Source organism: Boleophthalmus pectinirostris, unplaced genomic scaffold (genome assembly GCF_026225935.1).
Source record: "Boleophthalmus pectinirostris isolate CB_2022bp ecotype Guang Dong unplaced genomic scaffold, ASM2622593v1 HiC_scaffold_7, whole genome shotgun sequence".
NCBI classification, from domain to species: Eukaryota; Metazoa; Chordata; class Actinopteri; order Gobiiformes; family Gobiidae; genus Boleophthalmus; species Boleophthalmus pectinirostris.
In genome coordinates this window covers 3,873,828-3,888,851 of record NW_026571473.1, presented here as the reverse complement: position 1 = coordinate 3,888,851, position 15,024 = coordinate 3,873,828, and the positions used below count along the sequence as shown (strand labels likewise).

Here is a 15,024-nt window from a genome sequence, read left to right as displayed (position 1 = left end):
AAAATATCCCCCTCTGCTGGAGATCTAAAGGGCCCATATTACCATATTTTCTGCACTATAGGGCGCGCTAAAAGCCTCCAACCCCTTCAAAAACAACTGCGCGCCGCAATCCAGAGCGGCCTATACACGAATCCACTCGGGTGTTCCAGCACGACTTCAGTAAACTACAAAGCTGCACCACCCGGAGGAGCAGACAGAGACCGCGCAGCAAAAAAAACACCCACAGACACACTCATCACTCCACGCCGACGAGGAACGGAACGGAGGAACGAACTGAAAAAGTGAGTGCAATGTGCCACTTCTAGACACAACTGAACAACTGAGTCACTGTGAACACGCCGACAATCCGTTGGTCCCAGACAGCACCCTCCCTACACGCCACAACTGAACAAAGCCCAGAGTCACCGTGAACGCCACAAACAAACAAAACCACTCACCCATCACACTGTTGTGTTTCCTTTAAAGTCCGGTGCGGTTTATTTGTGAAAAAAATTCGAAAAATAGACCATTTAACGACAGTGCGCCTTATAATCCAGAGCGCCTAATAGTGCAGAAAATACAGTATGTTATTTTCTGGTCTATGTTATAATGTAGTTTTTTCATCGCAAACAGCCCTAGACTTGTGTTTTGTTTCATTCACACATGTTTAACACACAAACCCTGCAGATTTATGCTGAGTTCTTCTCCCTAACAAACACCCAAAAGGCTCTGTTCACACTTGAATGAATGTGAATGTGATGGTTGGTAAAATGAAGACTGCAGACGTATGCGCTGTTTGGAATCATCTGGAATGTGGTGCCTCATCTCCATCTTCTAATCACATGTACCAGTGCACTCGGAGTTGTGTGTCAGTGGGGAAATGATGAAAACTGAGGTGTGGTTGGAATTGTTGATTAGCCCAACAGAACGGAACACTACAATGACATGGAGATGAAGAAAACTGGAATATTTTTTTATTTTTCCTAGATTTTGTCAGACTTTCAGAGTCACAGAACAGAGTCCGGCGGAAGTTGTCATCACATGTTTCTAAACGTCTTCCTGGTTTGTGACGTAAGCGTGAATAGAGCCTATTCCACCTTGTGATGTCATGTATTAAACTTCATAAACCTTCACTAGAATCATTTAGATCAGGGGTCTCTAACCTTTTTCCTCCAGTGAGCCACTTTCACAAAACGAAAATGCCAGAGAGCTACTAGTTTTAGCAGTTACAAGAAATTGAGACGATTATGAGAAAGAGAGCGAGCTTTGGGGTACAGTTAGGTGCCTATAAAACATAAACCAGTGTCCATTTATTACTGCACAAAGTTAGGTGTCAATGTTCAATGTAATAGGCATTTAAGTAATCAAATTTTACTTATTCAGCACAATACATATATTCAGAAATCCCTTGGTGAGCTACTGTATTTTCTGCACTATTAGGCGCTCTGGATTATAAGGCGCACTGTCGTTAAATGGTCTATTTTGGAATTTTTTTCACAAATAAACTGCACCGGACTTTAAAGGAAACACAACAGTGTGATGGGTGAGTGGTTTTGTTTGTTTGTTCGTTCACGGTGACTCTGGGCTTTGTTCAGTTGTGGCGTGTAGGGAGGGTGTGTGTCTGGGACCAACAGATTGTCGGTGTGTTCGCAGTGACTCAGTTGTTCAGTCGTGTCTAGAAGTGGCACATTGCACTCGCTTTTTTCGGTTCGTTCCTCCGTTCCGTTCCTTGTCGGCGTGGAGTGATGAGTGTGTCTGTGGGTGTGTTTCGCTGTGCGGTCGCTGTCTGCTCCGTGTGTGTTTGTGTGTTCTGTGGGTGGTGCGGCTTTGTAGTTTACTGAAGTCGTGCTGGGACACCTGAGTGGATTCGTGTATAGGGCGCTCTGGATTGTGGGGCGCGCATTTGTTTTTTGAGGTTGGAGGCTTAAGAGCGCGTCTAATAACCCAAATAATATGGTAGTTTAGTTTAGTTTAGTTTAGTTTACTAATTTAGTGTCATGCACCATTTAGTTGGTGCCCAGCTCACATGGGACACATAAAACAATAAGCCGACAGATCACACATCAGACATTTTGATGGGGTTGGAGGCTTAAGAGTGCACCTAATAGCCCGGAAAATACGATACTTGGAAGAGGTTGGAGAGCTACTGGTAGCTCCCGAGTTACAGGTTGGAGACCCCTGATTTAGATCATTTCAGCCCTGAACTTTCCAATCTCTACTGAACTAAATGTTAAAGCTAAACTTAAAATCTACAGCTTGAGCATTTTGATCTTTGGAGATGAAGACAGCCTAATAATACAGGGTTACTCAAACATGTGTGAGTGAAACAAAAAACAACTGCAGGTCTGTTTTTGACAAGGCAACAGCATTATAACGGTTAAAACATCACAAGAGCCAATTTTACAGGACCTTTAACACTAACAGACGATTCCCTAAAAAGTGCAAATTTCGCCCCAATATACGGTATCTCTCTCTAATTTATAATACTAAAAATTAAGACTTAAGAAAAAGCTTTTTACTAAATACAAAATACAGGCTTTTTTCATTTCTCAAGAGTTATAGCTGATATGCAAATCACAAACATACCGGTAAATAAATCTCACCTTCGTCAAATAACTGAGGTTCTGCCTTAAGTTAAAAATGTAAATCACAAACATAAATAAACCCACTGTCAATCACAAGCATAAATAAATCTCCGTTAGCCTCACCTTCGTCAAATAACCGAGGCTCTGTGTTAAATTCAAAATATAAATCAGACGCATAAATAAAGGTCCGTGAGCCTCACCTTCGTGCCAGCCTGCGTAGCTGCTCCGCACACTCACTGTCAGACCTCTGCTGCAGGAGCTCCAGGATGTTCATGGTTCTGTGGAAGTGGCCGCAGGACAGGCTCACACTGACCGCCGTCTCGTGTTTGTCCCCAGTCAGCACCCATACTTTGATCCCAGCCAGTCGCAGGGCTTCTATGGTCTCCTGCACTTTGTCCTGGAGTCTGAGGGAGAAAAGGAAAAAAAGAAAGAAAACCGTGTGCATATTTTCATTCACTGTGCATCAAGCTGTAAAGAGTAAAGACAGTATTATAGTTATCATCAGTTTTTTATTTTATTATATTAGATGTGTGGCTTTCTTCCCAGATTTTCGAGGCAGAAGAAGAAGAAAATGGAGTTGTAAACAGGACAGAGATGAAGTCTGAGCCTCCCATTTCTGTTTAAAGATGGATTGTCTTTCCAAACAAAAATGGCCTCTTTCAGTCTCATCTCAAACCATTTCTTTTCTCTGGCTAAAGTGTTTACTTCTGATATACAAAATGTTTCTAACTTATTTAAAGGTGCATTGTGTAACTTTTCTGGTGGAGGGCTCATCAAATACTTTCCTCTGTGAAGGTGTTATTTCTTTAATAATGAATAATAATGCATCAGTTTTATATAGCGCTTTTTTGGACACTCAAAGACGCTTTAGGGTTAGGGTTAGAGCATTAGGCTATGTTCAGACTGCAGGGCTTAACGCTCAATTCAGATTTTTTTGTGAAATCCCATGTTTTTGCGAGGTCGTTCACATTTCCAATTAAATGCGACTTGTATGTGATCCCCTGTGTGAACATTAAACAGCCCGAAAGTGTCCCACATGTGACACTGGAGACACGACGACATCAACCGCACTGAGCGTGCTCTGTGTTTACAGAAGTTGTCCAAACATGGACGCAGCATTGAGCACCTGGAGATTTTAAAGTTCCTCTCGTACCGGAGCCAGAACATGAACAACTTACTTGTTTTAAGGAGGAGATTGAGAAGGAGAAGGACGAGGTTTTTGGCCATGGGGTTTTGTGGGACAGCGGCAGCGACGTCTGTTGAAAGGAACGTGTGGATGTGGAGACGGAGCCAAGAGTGGTGAGTGGTGATGTGCTTCACTTCAGTGACACAGAGTTCATTAACAATTTTCGCCTACTTCAGTGCAGAATAGTGACGTTTGTGGCTTGTTGATAACGTGTAGGTGGATGAATGCACTTTGGCCGTTCAGACTGAAGTCACATGTCAAAAGATCAGATATGTATCAGTTTCAGGAGCACATATCCAAGTGTCCTGGGTCGCATTTGAAAAAAATCGGATCTGTGTCGTTCAGACTGTCATTAAAAGATCAGATACAGGAACATAGGGGCCAAAAAATCAAATTTGGGTCACTTCAGGCTGCAGTGTGAACGCAGCCTTATTCACTCACTCCACACCCGGTGTTGGTAAACTACTACTGTAGCCACAGCTGCCCTGGGGCAGACTGATGGAAGCAAGGCTACTAATCTGCACCATAAGCCCCTCCAATCACCACCATCACTCACACACACACCATTTCATACTGGGCAATGAGGGTGAAGTGCCTTGCCTAAGGACACAACAACAGTTTCTACAACTGGCGCCCCCCTGTGGCTCCTGACTTTCCCAGTGGTCTCCCATCCAAGTACTAACCAGACCTGCTGAGCTTCTGAGATCTGATGGGATGAGGCTTTAACATGCTGGTATGGCCACGCTTTGTCTGGAATGTTTCACAGTATGGCATTAAACCTTTTTATCTTCATGAAGAAACCAAACCAGACCAAGTTACAAGTCAGATCTGTGGAGAGGCAACCCTGCTCACAGTCAGAATGTCTGTTTTTCTAGGTATTTTAGACCAATAAAACCACCTCTGATTGAATAAATATAATACGACTGTTAAAAGTCATACTGTGGAAAATTCAAAGCAGAGCAATGATACATTCACAGCAAGTGACGGACCCCCACCAAAAAGTTACACAATGCTCCTTAAAGCTACCATCAGTTTTTTTTTGGTTTGTTTTGTTTTGAAATCACCTGTGCTCTCTGGTGTTTTTCCGACATGCCAAAACTAGCACACCATCAGACAGCAGTCATGTAGACAGCACCTAGTGGCAATTTGTGAAACTACAACAGGGGTGGGTGAGCTGGTCTAAATTCAGATGGTAGCTTTAAGCAATATTTGTCACCTTTATAATTTGATTAATGCAGTTTTACTAAATTGACTTGAATAATGAATATATTATGAACAATGTGTCTTTCTCATCTATGAATATTAAAAAACTACAATGACAAACTTGATGTGAACGCAGTGACCTAGAAATGAATAACCAGAGTAAAGCCACTAAATAAGAATGAGTCATGCAAACAGGAATACAATCTAGGCCATGAAAAAAAAAAACATGAAAACAGCTCTACAAAAGACTTCAGTATTATTAGGATTATAAGTGGCACTTTTTTCATGGTTTGGGTGTTTCCTGCAACTTAAGCTCCGGTGAGACTTGTATATTAAAATGTTCACACTGACAGCCACGAGCACTCTGCGAGTGTGTCAGTATCTGCTACTACTATTACCCCTGTACCACTGTCACTTCACTCTACTGCGCATGTCTCCTGCAGAAAAAGCCGCTGTCCTGCTGCAAGTAGTGAAATATTTAGGCAAAAACTGTAATCGAGCAGCATAAAGAAAGTTTGGAGTGAGCGAGAAACTCATGAGATACTGGTGGAAAGCGGGGATGGAGAACAGTTTCCCCGGGAGGGTGAACCATGCAATTTTCCTGAAGTCACTGGAAGGATCGAATTGAATGGATTTAGTCATTTGGAGTGAGATGGAGAGTTTGGTAAACTTGTTCTGTTCTGTTGTTTATGTTATAGTTTATCTGAAGAACTGTGAAATATGTGATGTTAACAGTCTGTTGTTCTCTCTTCTATTGTTATTACTAGAAAGTGCTTGCCTGATTCATCAGCCAGATTCACTTCGATTCACTTCATAGAAACCGTCTGACCTTGCCGTGTTAGAATTCGTTCGCTTGACGGTAGGCGGGTACTTTTTATCATTTAACCAATCTCTACTATTTGGTAGTCACGTATGCGATGGGGCGTTAACGGGGCTAACTGGTATATTAAGCTTTTCCCAAATCCCGTAGGAAGAAGGACAATTACATCTTCCCCCTTGATAAAATTGACCAAACATTCTCTTTTTTCCAGCTTTAAATTCTCGATCTTGGGAATCGTTGACAACACAGAATATACTTGCACTTCCGGGGGTATTTGCAAACCGTCTATTGTATTGTGATTCCTGGCCTAGTCGCTGGAGAGAAATGAAATTGAGTGGAGCCAATAGGTGGCACCAGCCTGGCTAAGAACTTGCTTTTCAAGATGAAATGTCTGGTCTCTGATTTTATAAAATAAATTTCCCCCAAAAAGTGCGACTTATGTTTTTTCTTGCGACTTATACTCCGGAGCGACTTATAGTCAAAAAATGTGGTAATATGCCATGTATCATGTTCATCTGTTGTTTATTTTTATCAATATGAGTTTTACCTCTCTGACTTAAAATGATGGAGACCTATTGTGTTAAACTGTAAGGCAAAAGTAGGTGCACAGTGTAACTTTCTTTTTGATGTGAGACACACCACCAGCTTATCACCATGGAGATGTTATTGCTTAACCAATAATGTTCCACAGTATGACATTAAACATACACCTCTAGTCAATGGCAGCTGTTAATATTGCTCAGAAAATGTTTATTTAGGAACATTTTTATTGTTAGTGGGCTCACCTCTCCACAGATTTTACATGTAACTGTCAGTTGTTCATTTCAGTGGAGTTAGACAAGTTAAATGCCACACTGTGGAACCTTTCAAAGTCAAAAGTATTAAAGGGCTCATATTGCATGTCTGATCTGTGTTATAATGTAATTTTCTCATCACAAACACAGTTGTGTTTTGTTTCATTCACAAACCCTGCAGATATGAGTTTTTCTGAGTTCTCCTCTCAAACTGAAAACACTCTGTTCCACCTTGTGATGTCATGTGGTAATACAGGAAGTGCTCCTCTGTGTTTTTAAACTCCATACACCTTCACTAGAATCATTTGGATCATTTCAGCCCTAGAATCGCCAGTCTCCACTGAACTAAAAGATAAAATGTAGCTATTAACTTGAAAACTACCACTTCATGACATCACAAGTTGGAACAGAGCATTTGGAGCTTTGGAGATGTAAACAGACTAATAATAAAGGATTACTCAAACATATGTGAATGAAACAAAAACACAACTCCAAGTCTGTTTTAGATGAGGAAACAACATTATAACATGACTTAAATCTCACAAGAGTTCATTTTGAGTAAATGACTGTAGAACCTTTAAGATCTCCATGAAGACAAAAAGATGGCAGACCTCCACTACAAAAGTGACATATTGCATCTTTAATTAGTTCTCTACAGTGCAGTGTATATGTCTGGAGAAAAGAAAGTAAATGGAATCTAATATTGCCTTGGCTGCGTAATATTCTTTGTATTGTGAGAGGTCAGAATGTAATGGAGATGGTCTGATAGTGGATGAGAGGGAGAGGAGCAGAGGCAGAGATAAGGAGGAAGCACAGGAACAGATGGAGAGGAGAATCTATTCAAACACAACATTCATTTCCCCATACACGGCTCTGCTCAAGACACCACACTGGATTTAAAGAGTCCACGTGTTTCTGAATGCTTCAATGCTTCAAATTATTCTAAACATTTTAAAAACAGATGTGCGTATTAAATGTTTTCTATATTCATCTGTTTTAGTGGGGTCAGTTTGGTTGGTGTGAACAAGAGACCCAAAACTTAGATAAAACGAAATCCAGGCACTCCAGAAAAGTAAAAGGAAACACAAGGTAAAGCGTAAAGTTAAAAGAGGTCCGTGTACCATTTGTTCTTTTGAATTTCAGTTAAGAACGAAAAATAAAATTGGAAAACGGTTTATTTATTTCTGTTTTAGTGTCAAAAATTCCAATATTTAATTTAAAGTTAATTTCAAATAACACCAGTCAAAAAACAGGTATTGTGCCTATTTCAAACTTTGATATTTTATTCTCTCTGCTTTGTATGCCTTGGAAGTTCTGCTGCTTAGCTCTGTGTCAACTGAACAAAGGAGAGTTTATCGTCTCGCCGCTACCTGTTTCTCATCATAGATTTTCTAAGACTGGAAAGTAAACATGTCACTATAAAAAGAGGACAAAACTGCAATGATTTTTTAGGTAAGTCCTTCTAGCAGCAGAACTTCCACGGCAAATAAACGAGAGAGTATAAAATATAAATATTGAAATGGGTACGATGACTGTTTTATGATTTATGGTATTTGAAGTATGAGAGGAGCTCGGAGTAGAGCTGCTGCTCCTCCATGTGGAGAGGAGCCAGCTGAGGTGGCTCGGGCATCTGTTGTGGATGCCTAATGGGGATTTCCCTCAGGAGGTGTTCCGGGCATGTTCCACCGGGAGGAGGCCCCGGGGAAGACCCAGTTGGAGGGACTATGTCTCTGGGCTGGCCTGGGAACACCTCGGGGTCCCCCCAGAGGAGGGGGGGTGAAGAAGAAGACACAGAGAAGTGTCTGGGGTGAAGGAAGTCTGGGAGTTCCAGCTTAGACTGCTGCCCCTGCGACCCAGCCCTGAATAAGCGGAAGAAAACTGATAGATGGCTATTTGAAATTAATTTTAAATTAAATATTGGAAATAGAGGTCGAATATATATAATATATATATATATATATATATATATATATATATATATATAATATATATATATATATATATATATATATATATATATATTATTTTTTTTTTTACACTAAAAGAGAATACTGAAATAACAAACTGTTTTCCCATTTTATCGTTTTTCGTTCTTAATTTGAAATTCAAAAGAACAAATGGTACATGGACCACAGGTCTATATTTAAATGGCCAAAGCCTGATTTGAAATAAGCGCTGATGAAGACATGATGGGTAAATGGTCACATTTTTATAAAACGCTTTTCCACCTTCAAGACACTCAAAGAGCTTTACAACAACGAACCACTCACCCATTCACACACACACATTTATACACCAATGTGTGCAGACACTGGGGGCGAGGTGGGTTAAGTGTCTTGCCCAAGGACACAACAACAGCATTCATCTGTTGGAGCTGGAATCACACCGCCAACCTGTGAGTCAGAGGATCTGACCGCTCAACCAATGATGTTTATTATGACGAGAGTGGGATTCGAACCACCAACCTTTGGAACAGTGGACAAACGCTCTACCAACTGGGGTGCCTGGATTTCATTTAGTCTCAGTTTCATTTTGTCCAAGTCTTGTTTTCCAAGAGCACACGCTACCTGTTTTCAGTGAATGAACACCTCTAGCAAACAGCCACATTTTTGTTCTTACAATATACAAGAGGCTTTATTTTAAGATCTGTGTGTCTTGGAAAGCGGTTGAGTCTTTGTAGATCACTGCTGCCACTCGTAAATAATACCAGAATATCAACGTATGTATTTCAATCTATGTTTTAGTATCACTCTATTTGTAGCTCTCATAAACCCTTTGGCACGTCATCCATATTCAGAAAAATCAATTATCAGGTACGTGTGGAGTGTTAGAAGAGCTTTTTTTCAGTGAGTCAAGCCTCGATCCATCCACTCTCAACGTTCAGCTCTTTCTTCCAGTTTGCAATACTTAAAACGCTTATAGTAATTTGATGCAGACAGAGTTTACTTTTATACTACACTCTTTGGGGGCAGTGTTGGGAAGGTGACTTTTAAAATGTATTCCCCTACACATTACAGATTACATACCCCAAAATGTAGTTTGTAACATAATCCATTAAATTACTTAAAGTGAGTAACGTAATCTGAATACTTTGGATTACTTGATATTGTCATTTGTCTTTTTAAAACGACATGAATGTAACAACCACATCCTGAAAATTCTTGTTTGTTCTCTTCAAATTGTCTGTTCAGCCAAATCTCCATGAACAGACTTTTGTTTACTGTAGAGAAGCAAAGACGAGGAAATCTTAACATATAATGTTTTGTCTGTTAAAAGAGAATAAAAAGCCCAGTCTTTCCTTAACCAGATTAAAAATATTATTGATAGAGAAATGATTTGTTTATGAGATCACCTTAAATTATGTCCACCCTGCTGTTAGTGTCATATAGTTTATTTAAAAAAAAAATCACTTTCAGTACAAACATAAAGGCACCAGCCCAGTAAAAATCTGTAATATTGGATGTTTTTTACTCAAAATGATGCAGACTCAGATTATTATCAACACCGATTATTAACAACCTCGTCCATTGTGCGACTGATGCCACCAATGTTAAAAAGATGTTTACGTCGCTCTTATTGCCACGTTCTGTTTGGGTTTCCAGCAATGAGTGGAATTATCAAAATAAAAAAAAAGGGATATAACCCAAAATGTGAAAACAGGAAAATACCTGTGTGTAATCCATTTATTTCAACAAAGTAACAGTAATCCAATTACCACTCACTGAAACAGTAACTGTAAGTGAATACAGTTACTCATAATTTGTACTCTGATTACATAACTCCGGTACATGTAATCTGTTACTCCCCAACACTGTTTGGGGGAAACCTTTCATATACTATTAAACTATAATTAAAATCATTAAGTTTTACTCTCGGATTTTTACCTATACTTTTAGTTTGTGCAGTAGTCACACTAAGGATAACTGAGCTGCCTCTGCGCCCTGGTTCATGTAAACGCACCAGTATTCTCACACACTCTGAATCATGCACGTACTTGTCCTCGACCCCAGTGGCTCCCAGCAGGTGCAGGTCCCTCTCGATGAAGTTAAAAGCCTCTTGGAGCTTCTCTTCTCTTTGCTGCAGAGCGGTGCGTGCCGCGTTCAGACGTCTGTCCACCTCGGAGTACTGCTCTGGGCTGAAGTGACGGCAGGCCACCACCAGGGTGCGCAAGCCTTTCTACACACGGGCAAAAAAGAGGGAGAGAATTAAAATCGGACTCTACGCCTAAACTCCGCCCACGAACACAATTTCAAACAGACTGCGTCTCATTTTTCTTTCTTCGCTTCTTGCTCCATGATTCCTTTCCTCGATTCTGAAGGAAATGGAGAGGAGACACAGGGAGGAGAGAGGATGTAAACGCTTCACTGAGACCAATAAAGTTTGATGTCTGCCTCCTGAAACCTCCCTCATGTTTACTCCTTTCTTCTGTGGTTTTCTTTGGGACACCACTTTATATGACACATTTGATTGACAGCTGAAAATTGGAGGATCGAGGAGAGGAATCAAGGAGAAGGAAACGAGGAAAGAGAAATGAGACGCACCCACAGAGCTGCTAAACTGGACAATACCTGGAGGACTAAAGGGGAGTGTAAGGGGGGGAGGAGGGGCAGGGTCTGGAGGTATAAGGAACACTGTGATTGGTCTAACAGGTATCCACGCTTCAGACTCCGCCCCTGCAGCCAGGTGTCCTGTTTGATGTCACCAACTACTTGAAATTGCAGAGGTCACAAAAACTTTAATTTAGATGTTTCTGAACATTCTGAAAGCTGCACATTTATACTCAAATTGCAAAAAAAAGAAGATAATGCTATTAAAACGCCATTTACACAGTGGATTTAGTGTTAAGTTAAACTTCAATAATATTCTTACTTATTTGTTCTTTTTCATATTTTTATGTGTGTGTTTTCATTTACGGATGTAGTTAACAAAATTAATTCTTGGTCAAAAAAAGACATGCCCTACACCAGGAGTCTCCAACCTGTAGTTCGGCAGCTACCAGTAGCTCTCTGCTCCCTTCCCTGGAATTGCCAATCTCTACTGAACTAAAAAAGAAAATGTAGCTATTAACTTGAAAACTACCACTTTATGACATCACAAGTTGGAACAGAGAATTGTGAGCTTTGGAGATGTGTACAGACTAATAATAAAGGGCTACAATAAAGGGAAGGGCAGTATAACATGCTTAAAGCTCGCCATGAGATTTCTGAATAACATGCATTGTTTTGAAAAAGTAACATTTGATTAATTAAATGCCTATTACAACTGAACATGTATTATTTTGATGCAGAACTTTGTACACTAATAAATGGATAATGTTTTTTTTTTATTATTTGGTTTATTGGCGTCTAACTGTACAGCATTTAAGGCTCGTCGTGGCACTTAAATATACTCCATTTCTTGTGACAGCTACAACTAGTAGCTCTCTGGTATTTTCTTTTTGTAAAGGTAGCTCACCGAAGGAATAAGGTTGGGGACCCCTTCTGTACACATTAATTTATTTACTAAAAGGGTGCGGGTGGTGGCAAACGATATTATGATTTCACACAAAAACGACCATGTATAGAATAGAAGTAAAATAAAGAGCATCTTTGTAAGTGAAAAGGCAGATTTAACTCTTGAATCACCCCAAAAACTCCAGCTAACTTTGTGTAATATAAGACCTTTAAATGACTTAACTCTCTGCAGAAAACACTGTCCTACTGTAACTGCAGCCTTTGCAAGCGGCTAATTGTGTCCATTCTAATTTCGATTGCAATGAATCTTTCAGGCCATAATGCTATCTGGCAAAGGTACAAACGCTTAAAAACACTGTTTCAAATTGATCTAGACCCAAACAAATAACTAAATGTCCACAAAGGCTGTGTACAGTAATCTATAATGAGATGATACTGAATGCAACTTAATAAATCAGACTTGTTATATTCATCTTATGATTTTAAATAATTTCTGCTGACAACACTCATATCTTTGGGGTTGAATAATGGTACTACTTTCTGAAGCTTTAATAAAAAAAAAAAAAAAAAAATCTTTTCATAATACTAAAACCAACATCAGTGAGGACAGTAGCAGGAATTGGGTTCATTGGGTTCATACACCAACACATGGCGGCTCAAGTCTCAGCCTGTACCCCGTCTGTCTGGACTCAACACTCAGGTGATCCTGTCCCAAAGGTGAACTGAGGAGCTGAAGCTGCCCACAGACACCAGGTGCACTCAGGATACAGTCGGCTCTTGAACTCAGACCTCACTCGCACTGACACTAACATGTATATGGTCACATTTTTACACCTCTTCAGAGCACTCAAAGCTCTTTACATCAAGGAACCATTCACCCGTTCACACACGGGGCTGTCTCGATTCTGCCTCACATTTCACTGTGTGTAGTTTTATTGTAGTTTTATGCATTTTAGCATGTTAGTGTATGTGCGTGTATGTGTGTGTGTGCGTGTGTGCGTGTGTGCGTGTGTGTGTCTGGGTTGTTTGGTTGCTGTGGGGGCCGTGTGGGTGGGTGGAAGGAAATGTGGGATTGTTTTTAACCACTATAAAGCACATTGTGTTTGATTTTTTGAAATTTGTGCTTTATAAATACATTTTGATTGATTAACTGATTGATTGATTGAGGTGGGTTAAGTATCTTGCCCAAGGACATGACATCAGCTGCATTCATCTGTGGGAGCTGGAATCACACCGCCAACCTGTGGGTCTGTGGATCTGACCACTCAACTACTGATGCTTATGTCGAGAGAGTGATTTGAACCGCCAACATTCGGATCAGCAGAAAAACGTTCTACCCACTGAACTACCACTGCTCCACTGACACCAATGTTTGTATGAGATGTTTGTGGCCAAACATCTCAAACAACACAGCACCTGTTCACCTGCAAAGCCAGAACCACCAAGTCTCCATGTAGGATCTCTATAGAGGAGCTGCAGAATTCCTGGGACTAACTTAGAAGACGATGACAAAAGACGGCTTGGGTTACAACAACATTATGAAAAGAATCATTTTTCACTTTTGTTTATTTAGGCTAACAGAGAAGACAATGGACTTTGTAATTACTGTGCCTATGCACAGGAAACAAAAACTGGTGCAGAGATATTAACCATAAACTAGGTCAACAATCTGACAGTTAAACCACAAATTCCACCACAGAACTGTGACCTCGTGTAAACCTACTGAAGAGTGCCAGGCTCTATTTACCCTAAGAGCAATATCATCATAAAAAATGGACCATGATATTGTCATTGCAGAACAGTTTTCTGGAGGGTCTTTGAGAGCAGATATTTTTAGTAACACTAAGAACTGTTAAGGTCCTCTGTCAAATCCGTTCCGAAGCTGCACCAGAGACGTGCAGGGGTAAAACCAGGTGTGAAATCTCTCTCCACTTTCTCACTATATAAACAGGAGCAGACACTTTGATAAAGCTGTGAAAAAGCGCTCTACCCGATGTCAATTTTTCAATGAAAAAAACGGAAATAACTAAAAACTGGTAAAAGTCCCTCAAAGTCCACCTTCTTGTTTCTATAGATATTGCATCGCTGCTTCAAATGTTCCACAGTGTGACATTAAACAGCTCTACTTTACATTTATTCAATTACAGGTGGTTTTATAGCTCAAAAATACAGAGAAAAACAGACATTCTGACTGTGAGCGGGGTCACATCTCCACAGATCTGACCTGTAACCTGCCCTGGTTTGGTCTCCATGACGATAGAAAGGTTTAATGCCATACAGTGAAAAATTCCAGACAAACCAACAACATCAGAACAGAGAAAAGCATCTGATGGACCCTCCACTAGAAAAGTTACACAATGCACCTTTTACGAAACTTAATATTAAACCAAGAGCATCATGAGTCAGAAATAACTGGACTGAGATTTGACAAGATGATCCTGAAGAGACAGAGCAGAACCTTCAGTTAGAATCACACGTCCAGGGAATGTTGACATCAGCTGCAAAGTATCAATAAGTAACTAAAAGCAGTCTGAATATTTATGTTGCAACACAAAAACTGCCCAATTCTACACATTTATTCATGTTAATTATCATGTCTAGAATTTTATATAATTAAAGATGTTTTGTAACTTCTCCATTTCTGGTGAAGAAATTTTATTTTACTCTATATAATACACTCTTTGATTGCATTTATGTTCCTGTACGCTCCCCTGTTCTTGTAAATAGTGCAGTGTTTATTTTTTTCTTTCTTTTTTATTATATAAGGAGTAAGAAAGATTTCAGAAATATTCATGTGCATAGGATAGAAATCTGTGCATATTTGAGAAATCCGTGCATATTTGTCTACAGTTGAGCATAAAATTAATATTGGTAAACTCTCAAATGAGTCCAGTCGTACATATAAAATGTGTTTTGTGCATTTTATCCATCAAAATATGAATTGAATGGTTTATATACCAAAAGTGGAAAGATGAACTGGAAATCCCTAATATGTAAATATTTG

At 39.9% G+C, this 15,024-nt stretch overlaps 1 protein-coding gene across 1 annotated transcript in view; it reads right to left on the bottom strand.

Annotated features, from left to right (window-relative positions):
- atp11b (ATPase phospholipid transporting 11B (putative)) overlaps window positions 1–15,024 on the bottom strand; it is a 187,749-nt gene that overhangs the window by 78,622 nt on the left and 94,103 nt on the right. The window contains exons 18-19 of the mRNA XM_055164437.1: window positions 10,562–10,743; window positions 2,765–2,968 (exon numbers count right to left, since the gene is read on the bottom strand). Coding sequence (XP_055020412.1) covers window positions 2,765–2,968; window positions 10,562–10,743 — 386 coding nt within the window. The remainder of the gene's footprint in view (window positions 1–2,764; window positions 2,969–10,561; window positions 10,744–15,024) is intronic.